General features: G+C 41.3%; 2 protein-coding genes across 3 annotated transcripts; both read left to right on the top strand.

The window, feature by feature from the left end:
* The first annotated feature begins 486 nt into the window (after positions 1–486).
* Positions 487–25508, top strand: LOC132886689 (cytochrome c oxidase subunit 6B1). 2 transcript variants are annotated; one of them, XM_060921648.1, is made up of 4 exons: positions 487–565; positions 8706–8842; positions 15276–15376; positions 25254–25508. In XM_060921648.1, exons 2-4 carry the CDS (start codon positions 8737–8739, stop codon positions 25305–25307), a joined length of 261 nt encoding a protein of 86 aa, XP_060777631.1. In that variant the 5' UTR covers positions 487–565; positions 8706–8736; the 3' UTR covers positions 25308–25508. The 2 variants fall into 2 exon arrangements, with proteins under 2 accessions (XP_060777631.1, XP_060777630.1); XM_060921647.1 differs by lacking the exon at positions 487–565 and adding an exon at positions 648–756.
* On the top strand, positions 15383–25246 carry LOC132886688 (piggyBac transposable element-derived protein 4-like). Its single transcript, XM_060921645.1, has 2 exons — positions 15383–16391; positions 17129–25246. The coding sequence occupies exons 1-2, from the start codon at positions 15835–15837 to the stop codon at positions 18252–18254; spliced, it is 1683 nt and encodes a 560-aa protein (XP_060777628.1). The 5' UTR covers positions 15383–15834; the 3' UTR covers positions 18255–25246.
* Positions 25509–26877: the final 1369 nt, after the last annotated feature.

Here is a 26877-nt window from a genome sequence, read left to right as displayed (position 1 = left end):
TAGAGCCACCAGTTAACCTAACCTGCACGTTTTTGGACTGTGGGGGAAACCAGAGGAAACCCATGCAGACACGGGGAGAACATGCAAACTCCACACTGAGAGGCCCTTGCCGGCCGCTGGGCTTGAACCCAGGACCTTCTTGCTGTGAGGCGACAGTACTAACCACTACACCACCATGCTGCCCCTTTTTCATATGCTTGACAATGTATTTTTTTTAACATCCTAAAATGCCCTGTGGAACAGGATAAGCGGCTACAGATATTGGATGGATGGATGGATGGAAAATGCCCTGAACTCATACATCTACAAAAGCTTTATCATATACCTCGACAAGCTTTTATCACACTGGCTACTGACTTCTGAAATCGCATGCTACCGTACTAAATAGTATGTCAAAGCAGCAGCTCCACCGCCTGCAGTATCTTTATTCTCACACACTATTTAGTATAGTAGTATGCAGCTTCCCTCAGAGTTGAAGCCCCGCCCCTTTTCTTCTTCAGCGATCCCATAATGCTGTGCGTTCCACCACTTCTTCCAAGAGGACACTTTATTGAGGACGCGTTCGGTAGGCCTTAACCCCCTGTCTAGTGTTTATACTGTGGTGAAGTCTAACTTAATACTTGTTTTTTGTCTCTAATTCGCGATATTTGACGGATATTCGGGTCAGTTAGTAGCATAAGGCTACTTTTATTAAATAATAAAAGAGCTGGTTGTTTGGTGCAGGCGGGAGCTAATAGCTAGCAGGCTAACACTGAGGTATGACGTTTATAAAACTCGTACAGATAAATTACATTATTAACACAGTAATAACTGCTGAAAATGTGGTAAAATTATGATTAAAACAGCTAAAGCTCTTATATTTACTGCCTAAGATTGCTGACTAGTTTGTCAACCCAAGTAGACGACCTCTAATTGTGACCCGTTAGTGCTAAAGACAAACTGCTCGCTGTACATCATGGCTTTGGTCGGCTAGTCTATCTATCTATCTATCTATCTATCTATCTATCTATCTATCTATCTATCTATCTATCGTGCTTTAAGACAGCACTGATGTTAACAGTTTTTCTTTTTAATTTAAATGTTATATAGCTGTCGCTTGATTTAAGTATTTAATCGCGATTAATCGCATTAATGTCCATAGTAAACTCGCGATTAATCGCAAATTATTCACGTTTAAAAAAAAAAAACAGTTCTAAATATACCTTAAAGCAGGGGTGGGCAATTATTTTTTTCCATGGGGCCACATGAGAAACAGAAAATTTTGTGGAGGGCCGGTGTCACGGTCTGAATTTACCAGGTAAATTTATACTGTAGCAGCCACGGTCTGAATTTACCACAGTATAAATTTACCAACTTGGTATAATTGGGTCTAGTCTGAATTTACCAGCCTAATATGAGATTTATGTTCATACTTGAAGTATTTACACTTTATCTTGATGAATATTGATTTGTTTAAAGCCTAGGTCACAACCGGACGTACGATTTTTGGCGTTTCCCAAATCGCTGCGTTTTTTTTGTTCATGGAGAAAGACGCACGTTGGCTGCAAGTTTGTCTTGCAACCTGAAGAAAACGTAGTTTGTTTGACATGACAAAGAACCTCTGCAGCCAGTCTACGGCTCAAAAATCAGCACGTCACACGCGTGCCCTCTGTGCGTTTCTTGCGTTTTTTGCACATAGACCGGCCGTAGGAGCACGTACGGCCGGTTGTGACCGAGGCTTAAGTAAGACTCCTCATGATTATAATAATTTAGTTATTCTCGCAAATTTACCAACTTGGTATAATTAGACTGCTGTCATTGGGCCTAGTCAGAATTTACCAGCCCAATATGATAGATTTATGATCATACTTGATCCACAAATTTTCACTTTATCTTGATGAATATTGATTTGTTTGAGTGAGACTCATCATGATTATAATATAGTTATTCTGTCAAATTTACCCACCTGGTATAATTAGACTCCTGTCATTGGACCTAGTCAGAATTTACCAGCCCAATATGACATGGGATTTATGTTCATACTTGATCCACAAATAAATTTTCACTTTATCTTGATGAATGAATGAATGACCCATGTTTTAGTTCCAGTTTATGCACTAAGTAGGCTGATCAGGACCAGCCAGCAGCCAGGAATGATGAACTTTATCTTCATGAATATTGATTTGTTTAAGTATATATGAAAGAACGAAGTCAGAATGTCAAGTGTTTTGAACAACTTTATTAACTTCATTTACACATGTACTAATAAAATTCAATCCAAACCATACTTGTCTACTGATAATCAAATCTCACAATTGTAGTCACAATTCGCGTTCTATTAGTCCACAAATGTGTTGAAATGCTCGGTACAAAATCGCAGCAAGAAATGGTAAATTTAGACTTCCTGGAAGTTGGCCGGGGAAAAAAATCGGTATGCGCATGGTAAATTTATACCAGCGCACGATCAGACCGTGACACTGGACCAAAAGGCTGAACTAAATTCTGCATAATATTAATTGTATTTCTTTATATAAAGCAGTAAATAACATTGTTTTTACAAGCTGCTAAGACTGGTAAGAGTATGGAAAAAACGAGGTTGCCTTACAAAAAATGTCATTTATTCAATCACATTTCCCAAAACAATGATTAACAAAATGTGAACGTTTGTACCGTTTTTTTTTTTTTTCAGTCACATTCACCCCAAAACACAATAAAGACATCACGGTATTGTCTTTCTACTCCAAATATCAAGCAAGATACATCATATTATAATAATGATGCCCACATTTGTAGTCTAATCACCTTATTTGGTGTTTTTCAGTTTTTTTATTTGTTCAGTGAGAGAAATCTAGTCTCTTGGTCTTTAACGAGTGCATCAGAGTCAGGTTGAATGTCTGAGGTGGAGATGCGAAGCACAGCTGACAGATGATCATCGGTGAGGGAGGATCTAGACCTGGATTTGTTAAACTTCATCACTGAAAATGTTTGTTCACATATGTAGGTAGAGCCAATACTTAGCAGTCCTTGTTTTGTTGAAAGCCCTGCATTCGGCATTTACCTTTCTTCTTTTTGCGGACATTTTGGGGGCTAAAGTCTTCTTGTGACCTGCTCGCAACAACGTCGATTCGGTGTAGGTATCAGATCTACAGATCGGCTCCGGCTCCGGCGCCTGCTGGTGACGTCACAGTATGTGATTGGCTGGACCGTTTGAAGGATGATGTACAAGGTTGTGGTTGGTCTGGACAAATTACGGAAGTAGTTATCGCGGGATTAGGTTTCGTGGGATTTCATGTCGCGCGCATTGCATTTTTGTTGAACACAATTTCAAAATAAAAGCAATGCACATTCAGTCCATGCATGAGATAAAATTAGAAAATGTTTATTTTGTAATTTCTAATTAACCTTACACGGGCCGGTCAGAATGAACCAAAGGGCCGGATGCGGCCTGCAGGCCGTAAAATGCCCAGGTCTGCCTTAAAGGAATAAGGTTTTTGGGGAGTGAATAGATATGCTTGCTTTATAGATGACTTGCAACCACGTGATCAAAATGTGCCACGTCATGAGCGTCCACCATGATTGTGGATATACAAAGCAGCTAGGATGGCAGTGTCTGTAAACAGTGCTGAATTTTCTCAGTATTACCACGATTTGCACACTCGAGCGAACATTCGATACAAAGAGAAGATGGATATGTGTGGTTTTGACCCATGTTATTTTAAAAAGTCAGACTTTTTCTGAAGATAAGACACTTCTACTGACCATCGAGTACCCAGATATCGCGTTCTATCTGGTTCGGCTGCCGAAGAATCAAGTCTGACCTTGGACGAAACATAGCCCATTTTCTGACTGGGTGCCCAGTCTGGATTGTTTCCATTGTGTAATTTTGCTGGTGCTCCTAGAAGCGAAATGAACCACGACGTGTTAAAATTATAACGACGACCGAGTGAACCACGACAAGAGAACGCTCATTTTATAGCAAAATTCTAGCAACATGAAATAAAATTCTTCCATGATCTTATCGAGAAAGCTTTTGAATCCCAACTGAGATAAAATGATCACTGCAAACATGAGCTGGGTTGGTTTTAGCCTCTGTTAGATCAGCCCTGCTGATGTTGTTCAGCCGTGCTCGTCTCCTCTCCGTACTAAGCCCCAGAGTTTCCTCGCTCTCTTTACGAATCACGGACGGAATTCTAAAAAATCAGATGGTCACGAGTACTGCTGTGACCACAACCATATATGGCATAAAGATATGGTGTAGCTAAAAGAACACTTAAAGCAGTGGAAAAACAGAGAGTTGCGCACGCGTGACTGTTTTGTATGGAATGTTGCTTGACCCCACATTTGTATTTCCACCAACATGGCCGACATCTGGGTTTCGATTTTGCTTTGACGTCACTTGCAAGTCAAGGATGCGTCATGGCTTTGACGTCACTTGCAAGTCAAGGATGCGTCATGGCTTTGGTCGAATCTATCTATCGATCGATCGTGCTTTAAGATGGCACTGGTGTTGGATACTACAACAAAAATATAGTTCAAGTCTTTTTAATTTAAATGTTAGGGCTGTTACTCGATTAAAGTATTTAATCGCGATTAATCGAATTGTCCATAGTTAACTCGCGATTAATCGTAAATTAATCACTTTTTAAAAATCAGTTCTAAATGTGGCTTAAAGGGATATTTTTCCAAGCTTTTGAGGAGTGGACAAATATGCTTGCTTTATGCAAATGTATGTAGCCAGGTCAGGAAGGATGAGGCTGGATACAGCAAGTATTCACAAAAATAATTTTTCATTCCCCCACGGCATTTAAAATAAATAAATAAAGCAGCGTTAACTTTATAATTCTGAGGGTTTAGCACAATTCAGTGTGAACAAAATATATAATTTTCCTCCAGTTCTGTGCTTAACTTCCAGGCTCTATGCAAACTATGCAGTAAAATAAACTAAACTCGGTGATGTGGACTCTGGACAACAGGAGTGGCTATCTTTTAAATAAAGAAAATAAAAATACAAAACCCAAATAAATACACTTGTTAAGCCACACAGCTCATCAAGATGTTTTCCAGTAAAATGCAAGAATTCGTTGGGAAATGTACAGTACACTCATGAGCAAAAACTGCATTTATAAATACACCAGAGATGTAGGGTATTAGGCAGAAAAAGAAATTTACCAGTCAAAAATAATATTTTATATAATCCTGATAAGCGCCGCAGGTGCGAAGACGAGCGCCGCAGGCGCGAAGTCCCTCTAGGGGGGTCTGGGGGCATGCCCCCCCAGAAAATTTTTGAAATTTAGACTTCATTTCCTGCATTCTAGGACATTTTCAGGGTGAAATGGCGTGTAATTTTTGATCAGAAATATTGCATATTTTTACTGTGTATTTTTTTCAGTTTCACTCCTGAATGTATCAGATGTATGTATGGTGTTTGATTTGGTAACAAAAGTGAAAAGAAAATAAACAACAATGAATTGTATATAATCTTTTGATCTAGTTACAGTATTTAATAAAAAAAAAAAACCAACAGTATTCTATTTTACCATACCCCAATGAACCCCCCTTGTTAATCAATGTATCACACATACCTTTTCTGTCTTTTTGTGGAAAAACGAATCAGTTTTTGTCACATTCAATTTGGGGCGTTTGTTGGGATTCATCTTGATCCAGAAGAGTGAGTCAGCAAAAAAAAATGCGGTTCTCCCGCCAAGAAAGAGGAAACTACAACGCAGGGTGTTTGGCAATTTTCGACCAATCAGAATTCGCGATTTATTCAGTCCGCATGTTACAAGATTCAGTGCGGGCCAAAATGGCGGAAACGATGAAATATTCTGATTTTTCATTTCAAGTTTTCAGTATTTTTCGTATTAAACTGTGTTTCTTACGATTTGTAAATGATGGCGGAACCACACACGGACTGGCCATCGGGAGTAGCGGGAGTTTTCCCAGTGGGCCGGTGGTTCAGTGTGGGCCAGCGGAGAAAAAAAAAAAAAAAAAACAGTTGCGCGCTGGCCTTTAATATGATAAGCAATGTTAACAGTTTCTTTAACAAACTGTTAACATTGCTTATCATATTAAAGGCCAGCGCGCAACTGTAATAAGCAATGTTAACAGTTTGTTAAAGAAACTGTTAACATTGCTTATCATATTAAAGGCCAGCGCGCAACTGTTTTTTTTTTTTTCTCCGCTGGCCCACACTGAACCACCAGCCCACCGGGAAAACTCCCGCTACTCCCGATGGCCAGTCCGTGTGTGGGCGGAACATAACTGGATTTATCGGATGACATGTGGGAGTATTCATGTGCGAAAATTTTCGGCATTATCGTCCGTTTCAGTATCCGTCTGTGTGTATACTTGCCCGTTGAAATCGGCAATTGCCCGTCAAATTTACGGGTGGACGGGTCTCTGCCTAATACCTTACAGAGATGCCAATCACTACGATTCGTGCGTAGTCACTATGTTTTTGACAGTAGCACTACGAGGCTACGACCGTCTATTCAGTTTATATGGGATTCATACGATTTTAGCATGGATGCGGTTCGAAACGCGTGAATCTATAAGGGTTGACGATATTTTGCCGGTGTTCGGTACATTTGAGGCCAATTATCGCTTGATAATTCAATATTTTGACTGTATTTATGGTCACAGTTTGCGTCGATGGGCGCCGCCATCTTTGTTGACAAGCGTTCTGCGCATGCGCGAATTAATTATCGATGCCATGATGGAATGTCGAGCAGCCCATGTCACTAGGTATTGAGGGGCTGTCGGGGTGTTGTAACCTCACAAACATGCTACTAAAGAAAAACTGTTGGAACTGAAACAGTCATCTTCTGAAGTAAATCACTCAGAACTGAATAAGTAATCTGACTTGATATTGATGAGATTAAAAGTGAAAGAAAGTTGATAAAAATTAAAAGTTATCAAAGTGACTTGACATTAATCATGGGAATTAAAAGGAAATAGACATGTTCCAGTACAACTATTTGAGTATTTGCTAATTGAGTGTTCCAGTATGTTATCTATAAATATTGATGGTATGTAATCTGCATTTGTGTAGTAAAGTTAAGAAAATAATATTCACTGTTTGAAAGCTGATTGTATACAAATTACCAGAGAAGTCTTTACTTTGTGTGAATGTGGTGAGTTATTAGTATCACTCATGAGAAAATCATAAGTGATTGTGGTTTGGTTTTATTTTTCAGATAATTGGAAAAAAAAAATCAACAATTTTCTCCCCCTAAAACCAACATGTCCCAGTTCATTTTAGTCACCTGTATTCATTCAGAATGGCCCTAAAAAAGCACCAATTTCCAAAATTTTCTCGGGGGCTTACAGCGCCCCCCGAACCCCCACCTGGATTGGACTCGCTACACACCCTGCGGGCACTCCACTCGTATGCATATCACTACACATTGATTTCACAAAAGGTTGGCATCTCTGAATACACATTTCTCAGAATAAAATACACTCGTTCTCACGCCAGTGTGCAGTCTGCGTGCTTCGAGACACACACCTGGACCTTAAAATGTCATCTTTTCTCCTCTCTGGACCATCAAAAGCATATTTAAAAAAAAAAAATTACACATTTTATGTAAATGGTCAGAATGCAACAATAGGAGTTGATTCTGTACATAAGTGCACTTTATCACAACTTTCGCCAACCTGCTATTTGCTACATCACTCGCTCGTGCTATGTCACTTCCTGATTTCCCAAACTATGGTGGAGGGGGCACAGAACATGTATGGTTTAATCGTGTGTCAGAAAAAAAAATTAGTGGTTTTTAAAAGGAATTTGCGTTAACTTTGACAGCCCTAAAATGTTATTTATTGTACTTTGTATACCCAGTGATATAAAATTAAAGGTTCTGACTGCAAAGTTGAGTTCTGGGCAGAATGTTCTGTTGCTGTTGGAGTTTCGAGATGTTTCACTGCTGCACACACTGTGTATCCTATGTGTCGCTTTTGCCGAAATAAAATGCATCCCGTGTTTTACGATTTCGAAAATTGCCAAAGCAAGTGACCAACAATATCATGTGACCACCGTGGGGCGTGTTTGACCTGCTTTTAATTAAAACAATTCAGCGTGGGCAAACATAGTGGACTCCGCTCTCCCACCAGTGGAAGAGAAAAGGAAAGCCTGCCTAGTGAGTGCAACCGCAAGATTGGATGACTAAATCATTCAAGCTAGTGCTTAGCTATCTTAGCCTTGGAACACATGAGCTCAAGTCCACAGTAGCGAGTATGGAGTTATACACCTAATGCTTTAATCTGACAGAGAAAGAAACGGTAACACCCAAGCAGGAACTGAGACAAGATATATTCATCTTTTTGTTTCATGGATCAATTCGCGAATGTCAACTACAAATTACATCCCTGCGACTTAAAACTCTCCAAGGTCGATGCAGAGTTACAATGTTTTCCAGGCGTTGCCATTTCGGTGTGACTCAGTTCCATGGTTATGCTAATTAGTTAAAGCTCCCCGTGTTCAGCTGTTTCCCTCAAGAGGTAGGAAAACGGTCCCAAAACTGAGACAAGCACATCAAAATCATCATATCTTGTCCGCATGATGATGTTCTTACGAGACAGAGAAAAACGCAATGAACAGAAAACACCCCCCTGAAAATTTCAGATGTCTTTGCAGTCAGCACCTTTTGAACAATGAACAAACCCTGGTGAAAAACCTAATCTGAGTTTATGTGTGTGTGGTGACTTGACTATATACTTGTGTACAGTTGTGGACCTGACACCAAGTTTTGGTCAAAGATGGCGGAGTTAATTGACGAGAAGATCAAGAGTTACAGAACTGCTCCATTTGATGCCCGCTTTCCCAACACTAACCAGACACGAAACTGCTTCCAGAACTATGTTGGTGAGTATGGGACATATTAAAGTTTTCTTCTTTCAGCTGCTCCCGTTAGGGGTTGCCACATTGGATCTGTTCCGCATATTTGATTTGGTGTAGGTTTTACACCGGATGCCCTTCCTGACACAACCCTCCCCAGTCTGTTCAGGCTTGGGACTGGCACTAAGTACAACCCCGATTCCAAAAAAGTTGGGACAAAGTACAAATTGTAAATAAAAATGGAATGCAATAATTTACAAATCTCAAAAACTGATGTATTCACAATAGAACATAGACAACATATCAAATGTCGAAAGTGAGACATTTTGAAATTTCATGCAAAATATTGGCTCATTTGAAATTTCATGACAGCAACACATCTCAAAAAAGTTGGGACAGGGGCAATAAGAGGCTGGAAAAGTTAAAGGTACAAAAAAGGAACAGCTGGAGGACCAAACTGCAACTCATTAGGTCAATTGGCAATAGGCCATTAACATGACTGGGTATAAAAAGAGCACCTTGTAGTGGCAGCGGCTCTCAGAAGTAAAGATGGGAAGAGGATCACCAATCCCCCTAATTCTGCGCTGACAAATAGTGGCGCAATATCAGAAAGGAGTTCGACAGTGTAAAATTGCAAAGAGTTTGAACATATCATCATCTACAGTGCATAATATCATCAAAAGATTCAGAGAATCTGGAAGAATCTCTGTGCGTAAGGGTCAAGGCCGGAAAACCATACTGGGTGCCCGTGATCTTCGGGCCCTTAGACGGCACTGCATCACATACAGGCATGCTTCTGTATTGGAAATCACAAAATGGGCTCAGGAATATTTCCAGAGAACATTATCTGTGAACACAATTCACCGTGCCATCCGCCGTTGCCAGCTAAAACTCTATAGTTCAAAGAAGAAGCCGTATCTAAACATGATCCAGAAGCGCAGATGTCTTCTCTGGGCCAAGGCTCATTTAAAATGGACTGTGGCAAAGTGGAAAACTGTTCTGTGGTCAGACGAATCAAAATTTGAAGTTCTTTATGGAAATCAGGGACGCCGTGTCATTCGGACTAAAGAGGAGAAGGACGACCCAAGTTGTTATCGGCGCTCAGTTCAGAAGCCTGCATCTCTGATGGTATGGGGTTGCATTAGTGCGTGTGGCATGGGCAGCTTACACATCTGGAAAGACACCATCAATGCTGAAAGGTATATCCAGGTTTTAGAGCAACATATGCTCCCATCCAGACTAGGGATGGCGAAAACTAAAAAAAATCTTGACCGACCACCGAGCCTCATTAGCCGGTTAAAGTCGGTTAACCTATGAGTTTAAACAGGGATGCAAACGGCGCGCCTTTTTCATGGCTCGTGCAGATCCGATTTTTTTTGGGGGGGGGGGTTGGAGTGTCTGAATAATTTCATCAAAGTAAATTCTGTATTAAAATTATTACATAAGCAAATGCCGTTACAGTCCATGAAAAAGCCGTGAAAAAGTCGGCATCTGCGCCTTTAGTTTGTGTGGAGAGAGATGATCTGCAATAACATGCATTGTTGGCTACAGACCGAAACATACTTTCAGAATGCACTGGCCAAGGCAGGACTAAACTCGATGTGCCTTCTAGTAATAAAAAAAAAAAAACAGAATAGTAATTTGTAAGCTAAAAAGCCTGTGTCTACACTTTTTTTTTTTCTTCTTTCACCGAGTGGCAGCTGTCTTCAACTGGGGCGGGACATGACTGAATAGGTGTTTCTGATTTGTCAGCTGTCTTTAACTGGGGCGGGAGGGCGGGACATGACTGAATGGGTGTTTCTGATTTGTCAGCTGTCGTCCTTACACCGCATGGCATGGCCCAAGTGTTTACAACACAGAATTCCAGGTTCTCCGCTCCAAAATCGGCAGCTTCAAAACGATTGATTTTTTTCACCGACAACCAAAAAAAAATTAACCGGTTGACGTTGATTCGGTCAACCACCGGTCAAACGGTCATCGGTTAACATCCCTAATCCAGACGACGTCTCTTTCAGGGAAGACCTTGCATTTTCCAACATGACAATGCCAAACCACATACTGCATCAATTACAGCATCATGGCTGCGTAGAAGAAGGGTCCGGGTACTGAACTGGCCAGTCTGCAGTCCAGATCTTTCACCCATAGAAAACATTTGGCGCATCATAAAACGGAAGATACGACAAAAAAGACCCAAGACAGTTGAGCAACTAGAATCCTATATTAGACAAGAATGGGTTAACATTCCTATCCCTAAACTTGAGCAACTTGTCTCCTCAGTCCCCAGACGTTTACAGACTGTTGTAAAGAGAAAAGGGGATGTCTCACAGTGGTAAACATGGCCTTGTCCCAACGTTTTTGAGATGTTGTCATGAAATTTAAAATCACCTAATTTTTCTCTTTAAATGATACATTTTCTCAGTTTAAACATTTGATACGTCATCTATGTTCTATTCTGAATAAAATATGGAATTTTGAAACTTCCACATCATTGCATTCCGTTTTTATTTACAATTTATACTTTGTCCCAACTTTTTTGGAATCGGGGTTGAATACAGTGGCTTATGCAACTCCAGTGGCTGGGTATTTTACCTAACCTGCATGTCTTTGAACTGTGGGAGGAAACCAGAACATCTGCAGGAAACCCACGCAGATGCAGAAAGAACATGCAAACTCCATATAGAAAGGCCCCTGTCAGCTGTCAGGTTCAAACCCAGAACCTTCTTGCTGTGAGGTGACAGTGCTAACCACCATATTTGAGCTGTGTTAAAGTAATCCGTTGGACTTCTCTTTACATTCTGACAGCAATTAATAAATCAAATTCTCTGACAATAAGAAAAAAATCTCGTCCAGTCACTTCATTGGATCCGATTGTAATGATTGGGTGGTCTACAGACCTACCTGTCTACCTCCGAGCACTCATGCACTCCTTGCACGTGACCGGAGTCTTTGACAAGGCTAGACGGACATATTGCTAAACTTAGTCAACAGCTGTGAGTACAAACACTAACCATGTTCTTTCTGCTCATTATGATGATGTTGGCTCTGTTCTTGCATGTGAGTGAGATTCAAGGTAGTTGGATACAACAGTGGCGCACTGCACGCCACCAACCCCAAACTCGCTCTCATGAACTCGTTCTCCAGCAGTAATGGCAAACTCAAGCTTACACTTGCTGGTTTCTCTAGCGTTGCCTCTGCGGTTTGACTTCCCCAAATATAGCAGGGCTCGAAATTCGCGGTGGTCCGGTCGCCTGAGGCGACTTAATTTGTCATTTGGCGGGTGATTCCTGTCACTAGGCAGCCCGGCTGGCTAGTTGAAAATAAAAAATATATATGAAGCGAAGATTCCGACTAGGGCTGTGCGATATATTGAATATACTTGATATATCTCCGAAAATTCTGTGAGAGATGCATATAATTATTATATCGTAACTATAGAGTATTTTATGGTCATCTGCCGACTTGGGTTTGTTTCGTGTTTGTTGCGTTTGTTTAAAACATTTTCCGGTGGTTTTCTCCCTGTTCCTCAAGCAGTAACGTGAGAGGCTGCCTAAGGGGGAAAAAAAAAAAAACCAATAACGTCACGCACTCGCCAACCAATCCCGGGCGACATCTCTGTGCTGAAAGGAACTTGCAGAAAGATTTCCTAGTTTCGGTTTACAGCGCTGACTCAGTTCGTGCAATCGCTGGTGCTGCACAGGCTACCGTGTAAGCTCTGTCAATTTCAGCGACAAATTAAAAATGGAAGCGGATGAATTGGTTCCTAAAAGAACTAGTAAGGGGTCAGTCATCTGGCATTTTTTTGGATATCGCGAGGAGGACATGGAGCAGCAAATGCCAATTTGTAAAGTGTGCTTGAAATAAATGCACATTAGTCATGAACAATGGTAACTACTCTCTTTTGTGTTATTTTTGACAGAAGTAAAATTCATACATGAACAAATTTTGGCGAGTTGATTTTCTGTTTGGCGAGTTACTTTGGAAGGTAACTAGTCCGGCTGGCTGGTGAAAAAATATATGAATTTCGAGCCCTGTATAGGTTTGTTTAAACTATGATTGTAATGCCAGATTTGATCTCCCCTGGTTTAGAAGTTATGGTCTCTTTCTCCTCAGCTTTATTTCTGAGAAGGTATCCACCTCGTCTCTGTAAGCAAGCTGATTCTGCAAGCTTCTCTTACGAAGTTGTGTGAAACCTCACAGGCGTTTAGACCCATTCATTTAGTGTCCGATGTCCACAGGCATGGTGTGTGTCGTCAGTCAATGTCGTGTGTTAATGCCATAAAATAAATCACTGGATTGGATTATTTAGTTCAGGTGTCATCCTGTACAGTACAGATCAAGTATACGAGGCCAGGATCAGCGGTGGGTTTCCCAAAAGACTCTTATGCTCCTTTTCCACCAAAGCAGTTCCAGGGCTGGTTCGGGGCCAGTGCTTAGTTTAGAACCAGGTTTTCTGTTTCCACTGACAAAGAACTGGCTCTGGGGCCAGAAAAAACGGTTCCAGGCTAGCACCAACTCTCTGCTGGGCCAGAGGAAAGAACTGCTTATGTCAGCGGGGGGGCGGAGTTGTTAAGACCAACAATAATAACAAGACCGTGAAAGATCGCCATTTTTAAGCGACGAGAAGCAGCAGCTGTACAAATGCAAAGTCATCCATTATTATTATTGTTGTTGTTGCTGCTGCTATTTCTTCCGTGTTGTTTTTGCTTCGATATTCGCGCCAAGGTTTATGCAAACGTAGCGACGTAACTGACGTATACAGCGACGTAATGACATGGCTTCCCTTAGCACCGCGAGCTATGGAAAAGCAAACTGGTTCTCAGCTGGCTCGCAAGTTGAACGAGTTGTGAACCAGCACCAGCACTGGCCCCGAACCAGCCCTGGAACTGATTTGGTGGAAAAGGGGTATTAAAGTGCATATTCTGGACCAATTTTTTTTTTATATGAAAGTACTGTATGTCCCTTTACACACTCATCCAGAAGGGTAATTTTGCACAAGGCCATCTGTCTACAGCAGAAAAGGAAAAAAAAAAAAAAACGCGTCTGGAAAAATCCCAAGGGAGTCTGGAGCCAGGTTCGTGACGTTCTCTGTGGAAGCGCCAGCAGGCTGAGAGAGCTTTGCACAGTTTCAGTGCACAGCCTGTGTAGACCAAGCGCTCCCATTTCTCTCTCCAAATGCCAAGTTTTTTCAGAGGCGGACCAATTCGCCTCAAATGGCTTGATTTCAACTGAATTTTTCTGGTATTGCACAAGGTAAAAAAAATTGCAGAGAATGTTAGATATTTGACCAAAGTTTAATATAAAATAGGAGAATCTTGCTCCTGAATTTACCCGTGATATGCAATTTAACGCTAAGAGCAGCTTAACTAGGAGAGAGAGAGAGAGAGAGCATTCATTGTGCTGCTCGCTCTACCATTTAACCATGATGTTTGTGCTGCGGTGCTTTTGGGAAACTCAGGCCAGATCAGTGTGTCCCTAATAGTATAGAATTCATTCCATCTCTCTCTCTCTCTCACAGCATGATTGTAAATCAGATTTGATTCTTAAATTATTTTTAAAAATCAATTATTGCTTCTGTCTCTCTGCTAATTGTTACAAGTGTTTGAAACTTGCACTTTCTTGTCCAGAGTTGCAGTACTGGTTCAATCTTGCTGAATTAAGATTCTACCTGACCACGAGTTTTTATTCTCCAATTTTTATCCCCCGCTGGCCGAAAGGCCTGAAGGGGGATTATGTCGTAGCGATTTCCTTCCATCCATCTGTCCCGGGAAGGGTGTTCACCTTCTGACATCAACTCCCCACAATGTTTGGACGAATTTCTTGAAGCTTGGTGAAAGGCCTTGTTCTATGATAGTAATGCGCATATTCAGATTTAATTTCGTTTGTGAAAATTTTACCAGAGTTCTGAGCCTTGATTTAAATCACTTGTACTTTGACAATTTCGTGAGGGTGTACGTTCTTCTGAAATCAACTCCGTTCACAATTTGTGGAGGAATTTCACCAAGCTTGGCAAAAGGCTTTGTTATATGCATATTGAAATTTTGTTTCATTTGGGCAAATTTTGCCAGCGTTATGCCCTTGATTATTAACAAACTTGTACTTTGGCAATTTCATCAAGGTGTGCTTGCTTTCTGAAATCAACTTCGCCCACAATTTTTTGAGGAATTTCACGAAACTTGGCAGGATTCTTTGTTATATGTTGGTAATACACATATTGCAATTTTGTTCAATTTGGTCTCGTTTTACCAGAGTTATGGCCGAGTTGCCAGTGGGGGATATTGTGCTCTCAGAGCACTTTTGCTTTGTTGTTGTTGCACTTCAGTGTTTAAGATCATCTTTGAATAGTTTAGAAGAACCGCGTTGGCTCCTTCACCAACCGGAGGCTCGTTACGATGCATTATAAACAGGGATACTGACTTTTTTTTTTTTTTTTAACTTTTGGTGCCCTTGTTTCTCTCTGCAGACTTTCACAGGTGTAATAAGGCACTGTCAGCAAAAGGACAAGACATGACCCCATGTGAATGGTATCAGAGGGTCTACAAGAGCCTGTGCCCCATCAGCTGGGTAAGAGTCTCTCAAAATATTCTAATCAGCAGTAGGAAAATCACTTTCCCTTCAACACTGGCCAAGTTTGTCATTGATGGTTGTGTTTGTTTGATTTAGTTGACCAGCTGGAAGCAGTGCAGATTTGTAATGCTTCTCAACTGATCTATTAACCCATTGACGCCGGATGCTGCGTCGCGCAACATTGCCCCTAGCGCCGGTTGTTGCATAACGCAACATTGCCCCAAATGCCGGTTGCTGCATAACGCAGCATTGTTGATTTGTCATTTTTTTCAAGGCGCATGCAGCATGTAATGCACAATCATTAGTTCAAATACACATGTGGTGGGTGTTTTCGATTTTTTAAGACCATGTGACCAAAAATGTGTTGTGTGATTTGTCGATAATAACGTCAATCAATCAGCCATACTCGCTGTTCTGCACACGTGCGTTTGTTTAGCTATTTAACACCGGCGAAAATGGCTGCGGTTACTGCGGAGACATGCTGTGACAGTGATGGAAGTGATGTGGAGTTGGAGGGGGGTGAACAGATTTTAATCGAGGAAGAGATAGAGGGAGATGTGCCGGAAGACCCCTTAGATAGAGAACAGGAGTGGGATTTGTTTCGAGAGGATGATGAGGAGGAGGAATTCCAAGGCTTCCAAGTGGACTGGCAGTCAGATGGATTTCACCCCCCACGTCAACAAAAGTTCACTCGGACACCTGGGCTAAAGGTGCCGATATCTGAAGATGCAAGCCCTTTAGATGTATTTTCGAATATTTTCACTGAGGAAGTTTGGGATATGTTGGTGACACAGACAAATGTATATGCTGATCAGACGCGCGGTCACACACCATCAAACTTAAAGTGGAGCGCCGTCTCAAAACAGGAAATGAAATCATTCATCGGTCTCTGCATAACTTTTGGGATAATGAAACTACCAACTCGCCGGGATTACTGGAGACAGAGCAAGTGGCTGTATCAGACAAATGTCCCCCGAGTGATGGCACGAGATCGCTTCGACATGATCTGGAGGTAATTATTTATTCTTGCGCTCTCTTCTGACGACTTCTGTGTCTTATTGCGTGGCGTTACCCTTATGAAAAAAAAAAACCTCGGCGAATTACTGCAGTATGAAAACTAGGATTTTTTTAAACTAGTGTTACTGCAGTATACAGTATAATTGCATAATGCAAGACATACGATGCAGGGTTGTATTAATTTATTATTAATAATAATAAAATTAATAAATTATTATTATTATTATTTAATAATAATAATAATAATAATAATAATAATATTATTATTATTATTATTTTGCAGTGATGTCTCCATCATGGCCAGTAATGTACCCGAAGTGGTGTTAGAGCCTTCTACTAGGCCTACTACTACTACTACTACTAATAATAATAATAATAATGATGATATGCTTTAGTGATAGTATAGTAACAGTATATAGCAATAGTAATAGTAGTATAATAAATAGCAGTATTGGGCAGTAACTTTTACTTTATCCTGAATCATAAAGCAAAACTACATGTCCCAAATACCTAAATGTCCCAAATGTACAACATTGATAAATAGTAATACAATTATAAATAAATAACTTAAATAACAATACATATGGAATAGATAAATAAATTCATATGCATAGCACAATACACAAAAATAAAAACAATAATGGCCAACACGTGCACGTCATAAGTTTACATGGACATCATCATAAAGAAATCCAGCCAGCAAAAACTTTTTGAATCTTGAATCATGTTTAGATATCTACATCTCCAAGACAACACTGACCCTAAAGTGGACAAATCGGACAAGCTATGGAAACTGCGGTGCTTCTTGGACCTCCTCCTGAACCAATACCAGGCCCTTTATGAAGTTAATGGTATCGTGACCGTGGACGAGTCCATGGTCAAGTACAAAGGGCGGCTGGCATTCCGGCAGTACCTCCCCATGAAGCCAGTAAAATGGGGAGTGAAGGTATGGGTGATGGCAGAAAGTACAACTGGCTACGTCACCAGCTTTCAGGTGTATACGGGGGCCACAGAGGGCAAGGCGGAGATCAACCTGGCGCACCGCATCGTCACCGACCTGGCCAGCCCATACTACGGATCACACCTGTCTGTTTACATGGATAACTTCTACACAAGCGTGCCCTTGCTGGTTTACCTGAAGGCAAGGGGAATTCAGGCTTGTGGGACGGTGCGCGCAAACAGAAGGGGCCTACCGAAGACCAAGGAGCTCAGCAAGCAGGCTGGCATGGCCAGGCATCAGTATCGGGTGGCTCAACAGGATGAGCTGACCTTGTGCGTGTGGCAGGACACCAAGGCAGTAATGGTCCTGTCCAACCACCATGACCCCATGGCTTTGGGGTCAGTGAAAAGGAAGATCGAGGCTCAGCGTCAGGTGGAGGTCAAGGTGCCAGCCTGCCTTGCTGACTACCAGCAACATATGAAGGGTGTAGACCTGCTCGACCAGATGGTGGGGTACTACCAAATCGATCACAGGTCTTCAAAGTGGTGGAGGAGGCTGTTTTTTTATTTTTTGTCTGTGGCGTGCTACAATGCATTTGTGGCTGCCAGATCTGCTGGTGGAGATGAATGGAAGTACAGGAAGAGTGGCTACAAAGCCTGGTTGGAGGACTTAACGATGGAGCTGTGCGTCCCAGTAACCAAGAGAAGTGCTCCCCACCAGATGCTCCCCACCAGCCTATCTGGAGCTTCAGCTGGGCATGATCTGGCCCAGATCAGCAACAAGAGAAAGACCTGCAGGGATTGTGCCAAAAAGCACACTGGCACCAATGTGCGCCCGGGGTCTACACTGATGGGATGCAGGCAGTGCAATATTCCCCTGCACCGCGAGTGCTTCATGCACCACGTTCTACGACAGTAGTGTGTGTGTGTGTGTGTGTGTGTATAAAAGATGGGTGTGTGTGAGGTCAGTGTCAGTCTTTGGAAATTTGTTCCTCCGGTCGTTTCCCCTGGTCATTTCCTCCAGTTCCTCCTCAGGACTTTCACCACTTCTCCTCACTCCTTTCCCACCTTTCTCCCATGACAAAGTGCCTTGTTCCATGTTAGATGAATTAATCTATGTGTTGACATGTTTTTAGATCAATTGATCTGTGTTGATATGTCGTTCTTTATATGAATGAATCATATAATACTGATTTTTACTCATCTGACTCTGAGATTTGTTTTTTTTTATAAAAATGTGTTAGTGTTAATGCTGAATGAGCATGATCCAATAAAAGCAGAGAATTTTATCTTTTAAATGCAATTTATTTCATGTCTCTATGTGCTTCAGAGGCTGAGATATTGAATTTTTCATAGGCATTTTCAATTAATTATTTTTATTTCAGAAAACCCTCAGGCAGATGGGGACCTTTTCTAAAAACTGTCTTAGGCATTTGCAGATGTTTTTTTGCAGGCGTTTCAGGCGTCAATGGGTTAATGGCTCGATTCCGCTATCCCAACATTTTAGCTGTATTCAGCAGGTGGCGCTGTGATCAGTCCTCCACTTCTGGGTCGTGCCCTGCCAAAACAATACTCACTGTGACACTGGTTTGTATAACGTTTCGCTGAAATAAGATAGAATTAATAAATTTTATTGATGTTTAACTGGAATAGACGCTTATAAAATGTTGTCAAACGTACAAATCCGCGAATTATCACCCATGCCACATCCATTATTGTGCTTAAGTTAGGGCTTGTGGTCTGGGTAACTGCGTCTACTTCACGCGGCCTGTAAGATATATTTGTGCTTATCATGCTTATTGATGGGCCAGTTATTGTGAAATCATAATGATGTTTGATTTTTTTTTTTATATTAATCACATACTTGAATAATCAAACAAATATTTCCTCAAAAGAATGCATACATTTAAATTTTGATGAGTGCTGATTCTATATTGGTGTATAGTTCATATTTAGGAATAAGAATTCTGGTAACAGAAATTAACACACACGGCTCCCTCAAGATTGCCTGTGGTTATGGAGAATGTGGAGAGAATGCATGGACATGCAAGTTCAATTAGTTGAAACAATCACAGCATTCAGTAATGCACGAGTCCTCGTGAGTTTTCAAACATTTCAAATTGTCAATCCCCAAGTATTTGAGAAGTTGATGTCGAAATACCAGCATAACATCCTAACTCTGGTTCATAGCCCAATTCCAAAATCCACCCAATAGTAATATCCCTCATATTCCTTGAAAACTTTCAATGTTTTGAGTTGGGAATGTAAATTATGAGCCTCTTCAGTAAGTATATGTTAAAACACCAATGCGAACGTAAATGAAATTGGACGTGTCCATTTCCTGCAAATATCACTCTAATCAACTAATGTCAAGGAGTCCAGGGGTTACACTCACAATGACAAGAATGACCAAATTGACAAATTTACGATTTAACAGACTATTTTCATCACGAAAAACATTTACTTGATGGCTCCGTATCTTTAAAATTTACAAGATGTTATTAAACTTGAAACAAACCACAGTAAACCCTGAATAAACAGTTTACTTTTGTTGGTTTGGGCTGTGCGGCGTCCACCATTGTTGACATTGTTGAACAATCCAGTGACGCGCGCGCCACCTGTTGACTACTCCGCGCATATCATAGTGGAACCGAGCCATTAAATATGAATCACTGTTGCAAGATCCAAAGAGCAAAATATTTAACTTTGAACATGATGTAATAAAGAAAAACATTTGGAGCTGTAACTGTGATGTTCTTTCTGCATTAGCTCATAACTGTTTGTTTAATGTTGATGGTTGAGGGCTTAATTTTGCAGATGAACAACTGTAAGTCTGTTCTGTTTGTCCTGAATATACTGGCCGAGCTGTTTGTCAGGAGAAGTTTATTAGTTGTGTTACAACCCTTACAGTAGTCACTGGAGGGTCTCCCCATAGTCATTAAATGTTTAACTGAGTGTTAGTCAAATAAAACCCTAAAATAAACGCCATTTGCTGATCATGGCAAGTGCCCTGATATGCTCTCCGCATGTTTAAATAAAAAAAATAAAATAAAACTATAACAATGTATCCATTATAAAAGTTATGATATTGCTAAAAATGGGCTTACCTGGGTGCAAACATTTGCACTGAAACCCAGATGTCCACCTGTGATGTTAACGGCACTCGAGTACACCGTTTACCTTCGTTACACAGAACTATCAAATAAAAGCTTCTAATTCATTAAAGAAATTGTTGGGCACCACTGCATTTTTTTGTCTCTCTCCCTCTCTCTGTGTGTGTGCACGCGCATATGTTTTCACTGCTTCAGATGAGTTAAAAGCAGAGAAAGAACTTCACTGTGCTGTAATGTATATGTGACAGGCTTCTAATTCTAAAAATCGAATAAATCTTCTGTAATCATGCGATTTTTACTGGCAACAAAATCCGCGAATCAACAGGCTTCAGGTTTACGAAGTTTAAATCTCACTCAGCTCGATGATGCACGCGCAGTACTGAAACGGATGCTTGTAAGCATTCTGTTGCCCTAGCAACATGATTCTTGCTGTCAAAAAGATCGCTTTTCTCAGTGAATAAAACCAAACAAAAGTACAGTTAGGTCCATATATATTTGGACGCTGACACACATTTTGTTTTTTTTTTTACCTGTTTACTGAAACATATTCAGGTTATAGTTATATAATGGACATGGACAAAGTCCAGACTTTCAGCTCTCATTTGAGGGTATCCACATTAAAATTGGATGAAGGGTTTAGGAGTTTCAGCTCCTTAACATGTGCCACCCTGTTTTTAAAGGGACCAAAAGTAATTGGACAATTGACTCAAAGGCTATTTCATGGGCAGGTGTGGGCAATTCCTTCGTTATGTCATTCTCAATTAAGCAGATAAAAGGCCCGGAGTTGATTTGAGGTGTAGTGCTTGCATTTGGAAGATTTTGCTGTGAAGAAAACATGAGGTCAAAGGAGCTCTCCATGCAGGTGAAACAAGCCATCCTTAAGCTGCGAAAACAGAAAAAAACCATCCGAGAAATTGCTACAATATTAAGAGTGGCAAAATCTACAGTTTGGTACATCCTGAGAAAGAAAGAAAGCACTGGTGAACTCATCAATGCAAAAAGACCTGGATGCTCACAGAAGACAACAGTAGTGGATGATTGCAGAATAATTTCCATGGTGAAGAGAAACCCCTTCACAACAGCCAACCAAGTGAACAACACTCTCCAGGAGGTAGGCGTATCAATATCCAAATCTACCATAAAGAGAAGACTGCATGAAAGTAAATACAGAGGGTTCACTGCACGGTGCAAGCCACTCATAAGCCTCAAGAATAAAAAGGCTAGATTGGACTTTGCTAAAAAGTATCTAAAAAAGCCAGCACAGTTCTGGAAGAACATTCTTTGGACAGATGAAACCAAGATCAACCTCTATCAGAATGATGGAAAGAAAAAAGTATGGCGAAGGCGTCGTACAGCTCATGATCCAAAGCATACCACATCATCTGTAAAACACAGCGGAGGCAGTGTAATGGCTTGGGCGTGCATGGCTGCCAGTGGCACTGGGTCACTAGTGTTTATTGATGATGTGACACAGGACAGAAGCAGCCGGATGAATTCTGAGGTATTCAGAGACGTACTGTGTGCTCAAGTCCAGCCAAACTGATTGGTTGGCGTTTCATAATACAGATGGACAATGACCCAAAACATAAAGCCAAAGCAACCCAGGAGTTTATTAAAGCAAAGAAGTGGAATATTCTTGAATGGCCAAGTCAGTCACCTGATCTCAACCCAATTGAGCATGCATTTCACTTGGTAAAGACTAAACTTCAGACAGAAAGGCCCACGAACAAACAGCAACTGAAAACTGCTGCAGTAAAGGCCTGGCAGAGCATTAAAAAGGAGGAAACACAGCGTCTGGTGATGTCCATGAGTTCAAGACTTCAGGCAGTCATTGCCAACAAAGGGTTTTCAACCAAGTATTAGAAATGAACATTTTATTTACAATTATTTAATTTGTCCAATTACTTTTCAGCCCCTGAAATGAAGGGATTGGGTTTAAAAAATGCTTTAGTTCCTCACATTTTTATGCAATCATTTTGTTCAACCCACTGAATTAAAGCTGAAAGTCTGAACTTCAACTGCATCTGAATTTTGTTCACAATTCATTGTGGTAATGTACAGAACCAAAATTAGAAAAATGTCTCTGTCCAAATATTTATGGACCTAACTGTATGGCACAAAATGATCAATAATCGGGCTTACTTTTAGACCCAAACGCTTGACACTCGGGCCTCTTTAGGGTTGTTTACAACAATTTAGAAGCGATGTGTCGACGAGATCCAGTCGCCTCAATGAGTCATGTAGTGTATAGGTGACTTCACGATTTGTACTTGGTGCGATATTTATTTGGACCTCGGAGAGAGTAAGATGGTGGCGCCCAGGGATGATGTTTTTCTTTTAAAATAAAATCTGCACACAGTATACAGGCACAAATATGAAACAGTCTTGTCTGGATATTATTTGTCGGTGTAAAGGAGTTTACTTTTGGGTTTTGTTTGACTTTAATCAAGAAACCTTGTTAGATTGGAGGAGAATGAATGAGGTGAGTGAACACCGATCCTCCCATAATCCCTATATTCCACTTCAGGCAGGCTGGCAGTGTTGTAGTCGAGTCACTAAACCTCAAGTCCGAGTCCAAGTCGTTACAGAAAATTTTGAGTCGAGTCCGAGAACAAGACTCCAACTGCACCATTTTATGGTGGCTATTGCTGCCTTTATGTGAAAGCGTCTCTGCTGCTGTGTTGAACTAACGTTACTGCTCGACTGCACCATTTTAGATAATAGCCTACAGATAAAAAGCTTGTTCATCGCTCTGCAAGCCCCGCCCACTATCAACAGGGCAATTAACACGAGAAAGGGTTAACACTCGCTAGTTCATCAAGCCTCGCCCACTCTCAACAGGGCAAATAACACGGGAGAGGGTTAACACTCGCTAGTTCATCAAGCCTCGCCCACTCTCAACAGGGCAAATAACACAAGAAAGGGTTAACACTCGCTAGTTCATCAAGCCTCGCCCACTCTCAACAGGGCAAATAACACGAGAGAGGGTTAACACTCGCTAGTTCATCGTTCAGCGAGCCTCGCCCACTCTCAACAGGGCAAATAACACGGGAGAGGGTTAACACTCGCTAGTTCATCGTTCAGCAAGCCTCGCCCACTCTCAACAGGGCAAATAACACGGGAGAGGGTTAACACTCGCTAGTTCATCGTTCAGCGAGCCTCGCCCACTCTCAGCAGGGCAAATAACACGAGAGAGGGTTAACACTCGCTAGTTCATCAAGCCTCGCCCACTCTCAACAGGGCAAAGAACACGGGAGAGGGTTAACACTCGCTAGTTCATCGTTCAGCGAGCCCCGCCCACTCTCAACAGGGCAAATAACACGGGAGAGGGTTAACACTCGCTAGTTCAGCAAGCCTCGCCCACTCTCAACAGGGCAAAGAACATGAGAGAGGGTTAACACGCTAGTTCATCGTTCAGCAAGCCTCGCCCACTCTCAGCAGGGCAAATAACACGGGAGAGGGTTAACACTCGCTAGTTCATCGTTCAGCAAGCCTCGCCCACTCTCAACAGGGCAAATAACACGGGAGAGGGTTAACACTCGCTAGTTCATCGTTCAGCGAGCCCCGCCCACTCTCAACAGGGCAAATAACATGGGAGAGGGTTAACACTCGCTAGTTCAGCAAGCCTCGCCCACTCTCAACAGGGCAAAGAACATGAGAGAGGGTTAACACGCTAGTTCATCGTTCAGCAAGCCTCGCCCACTCTCAGCAGGGCAAATAACACGGGAGAGGGTTAACACTCGCTAGTTCATCGTTCAGCAAGCCTCGCCCACTCTCAACAGGGCAAATAACACGGGAGAGGGTTAACACTCGCTAGTTCATCATTCATCAAGCCTCGCCCACTCTCAGCAGGGCAAATAACACGGGAGAGGGTTAACACTCGCTAGTTCATCGTTCATCAAGCCTCGCCCACTCTCAACAGGGCAAATAACACGAGAGAGGGTTAACACTCGCTAGTTCATCAAGCCTCGCCCACTCTCAACAGGGCAAAGAACATGAGAGAGGGTTAACACTCGCTAGTTCATCAAGCCTTGCCCACTCTCAACAGGGCAAAGAACATGAGAGAGGGTTAACACTCGCTAGTTCATCGTTCAGCAAGCCTCGCCCACTCTCAACAGGGCAAATAACACGGGAGAGGGTTAACACTCGCTAGTTCATCGCTCAGCAATCCCCGCTATCAACAGAGCAATGAATATAGCGTGTCACTTCCTTCTCTGGGTGGAGCCTTACCAAATGACGATTGAAGTTCGAGGTTGTCCCTGTCATCTCGATAGTTCTTCTACATATGGAACACATAGCAGTGCATTTTTTTCCCCACTGCACGAGAAGTCTGTGTAAGTAAAGCGGACAATCCTTGGGGCTTCTCTCCAGGCATTTTAGTGCCATCAACGTTAGTTTGTTCCTGAACATGATGTATGAACAGGTGAATGTGTGTTCTCTTGCACGAAATTAGTATAAAAATTAATGTAGATATAAATATCTTATGCCAAATTATTATGGCATTTTACAAAAAAAAAAAAAAAAAAAAAATCAGAGTTCTTGTGTCCATTTTACGAGTCCGGATGCAGTTAATGTACGAGTCCAAGTCAAGTCAGGAGTCCTTAAAATTAGGGCACGAGTCGGACTCAAGTCCAAGTCTTGGACTCGAGTGCTACAAGCCTGCAGGCTGGTATGGGCTTGTGGGTAGCAAAGGTGTGGTTAGTTGACCTGTAGTTATGAAATATGGTTATCAGTGCTACAGACATGTAATTGCCAAAATATTCATGCAGATTTTACCATTTTGATTTTTTTTCCCCTTCCTGCAGGTTGAGAAGTGGGATGGGCAGGTTCAGGACGGAAGCTTCCCTGGGAAGATCTGAACGGCCTGATGCCTTTTTTAAATAAAATAAAAATTACCTCATTTATTAAACTTGTTAACTTTGTTTAGCTTAAGTGCATGAGGGGTGACTGTCATGACATCTTGTGACCTTTGACCCACACCATTCAGTGGTTCACACTGTTCAGTTTGATCTTTCTGTCTTAATCACGCTGGTTACATAATAAAGATGCACAGTTACTTACTTCCTTTTTTTGGGGGGTGTTTTGTTTTAATCACTTTCAACATTGTTAGCATTTATTCTGAATCGCAGTAAATACAATGGACCTCTTATCAGACTGGATACGAACAGATTTGTTCATAAATAATTTGAGTATTTACACGAAATCTGGTATTCATGAATCCCATACATTCAGAAAAAAACTTGTGCACCTTGTAGTTTATCAAAAACATGCTAGTTCCTCATGCTGGTTCGCTAAGTCAGAGACTAAGGATATACAATCGAGGGAGGGAAAATGTGGGAAACAGTTTTTATATTATTGGCATTAACTAACTAAAGCAGGGGTTCTCAGCCTTTTCTGCTTTAAAGCCCACCTGTTCATACTTGTAATGAATCGAGGCACATTAAATAAGATCCCCAATTATTTTGGTTCATCTATTCTTTTAGAATCTAATAATCTATTGTAAAATGGATTAATGGGATGCAACATCACTCCCTGTTACAGCTGGGAGCCCAGGAATTGAATAAATGCAATAAAAACAAACTTTTTAATTGAAGGTATTGTATTTAAAACTGTATGGATGTTCCAGAAGCCAACATAAAACCCTGTATGCAGGTCATTCTCAGTCAAAAGGGATTAATGATCCAAAAGTGGAGTCTGGTCCATTAACACAAAAACTTATTGCCATGTTTGTGTTCAGCAAACAAGCAGGTTATTAAAATCAAGAAGTACACTTGAAGTACACAGACGTGGATATGGAAACTTTACACACGAGCAAAGAAGGATTTTTTCAAACTGGAGTGGGTTTTTTGACCCACTCCAGTTTGCGTACAAGAAGGGTCGGGGTACTGGTGACACAACATTGACACTGATGAACACTAAACACCTGCAACAGCCTAAGAGTTATGCCAGAATATTATTCATTGATTTTACCTCAGCTTTTAATTGTATGCAGAAACAGGATAAAGTGGCTAGAGATAATGAGATGAGATATTAATATTAACAGCTACATTGTACAGTGGATTAAGGAATTCCTTACAAACCGCCCGCAGTGAATGAGGTACAGCGGCTTCTCCTCAGACACTGTTATATTAAATTCAGGGGCGCCCCAAGGCAGTGTGTTGTCACCTGTTTTGTTCTCTTAACATACTAATGAAATGCAAATTATGAATTCTACCTGTCATTTATACAAATATGCTGATATGGCACTGGTTGGCCTTATGCAGGCAGGGAAAAATGCAGTTAATCAATCCACCTATTTCCAATACGTATATTGAGGAGCTTACAAAATGGTGTCATGACAGTAACCAAAGACCAAGGAACCTGTTATTGCAAGATCTAACAACATCTTCCAGGATTCACCTGTCATTATTAATGCATACAGTGGGGCAA

Source organism: Neoarius graeffei, chromosome 5 (genome assembly GCF_027579695.1).
Source record: "Neoarius graeffei isolate fNeoGra1 chromosome 5, fNeoGra1.pri, whole genome shotgun sequence".
Lineage (NCBI taxonomy): Eukaryota > Metazoa > Chordata > Actinopteri > Siluriformes > Ariidae > Neoarius > Neoarius graeffei.
Note: the sequence above shows the minus strand (reverse complement) of the source record. Positions and strands in the feature narration are given on the sequence as shown.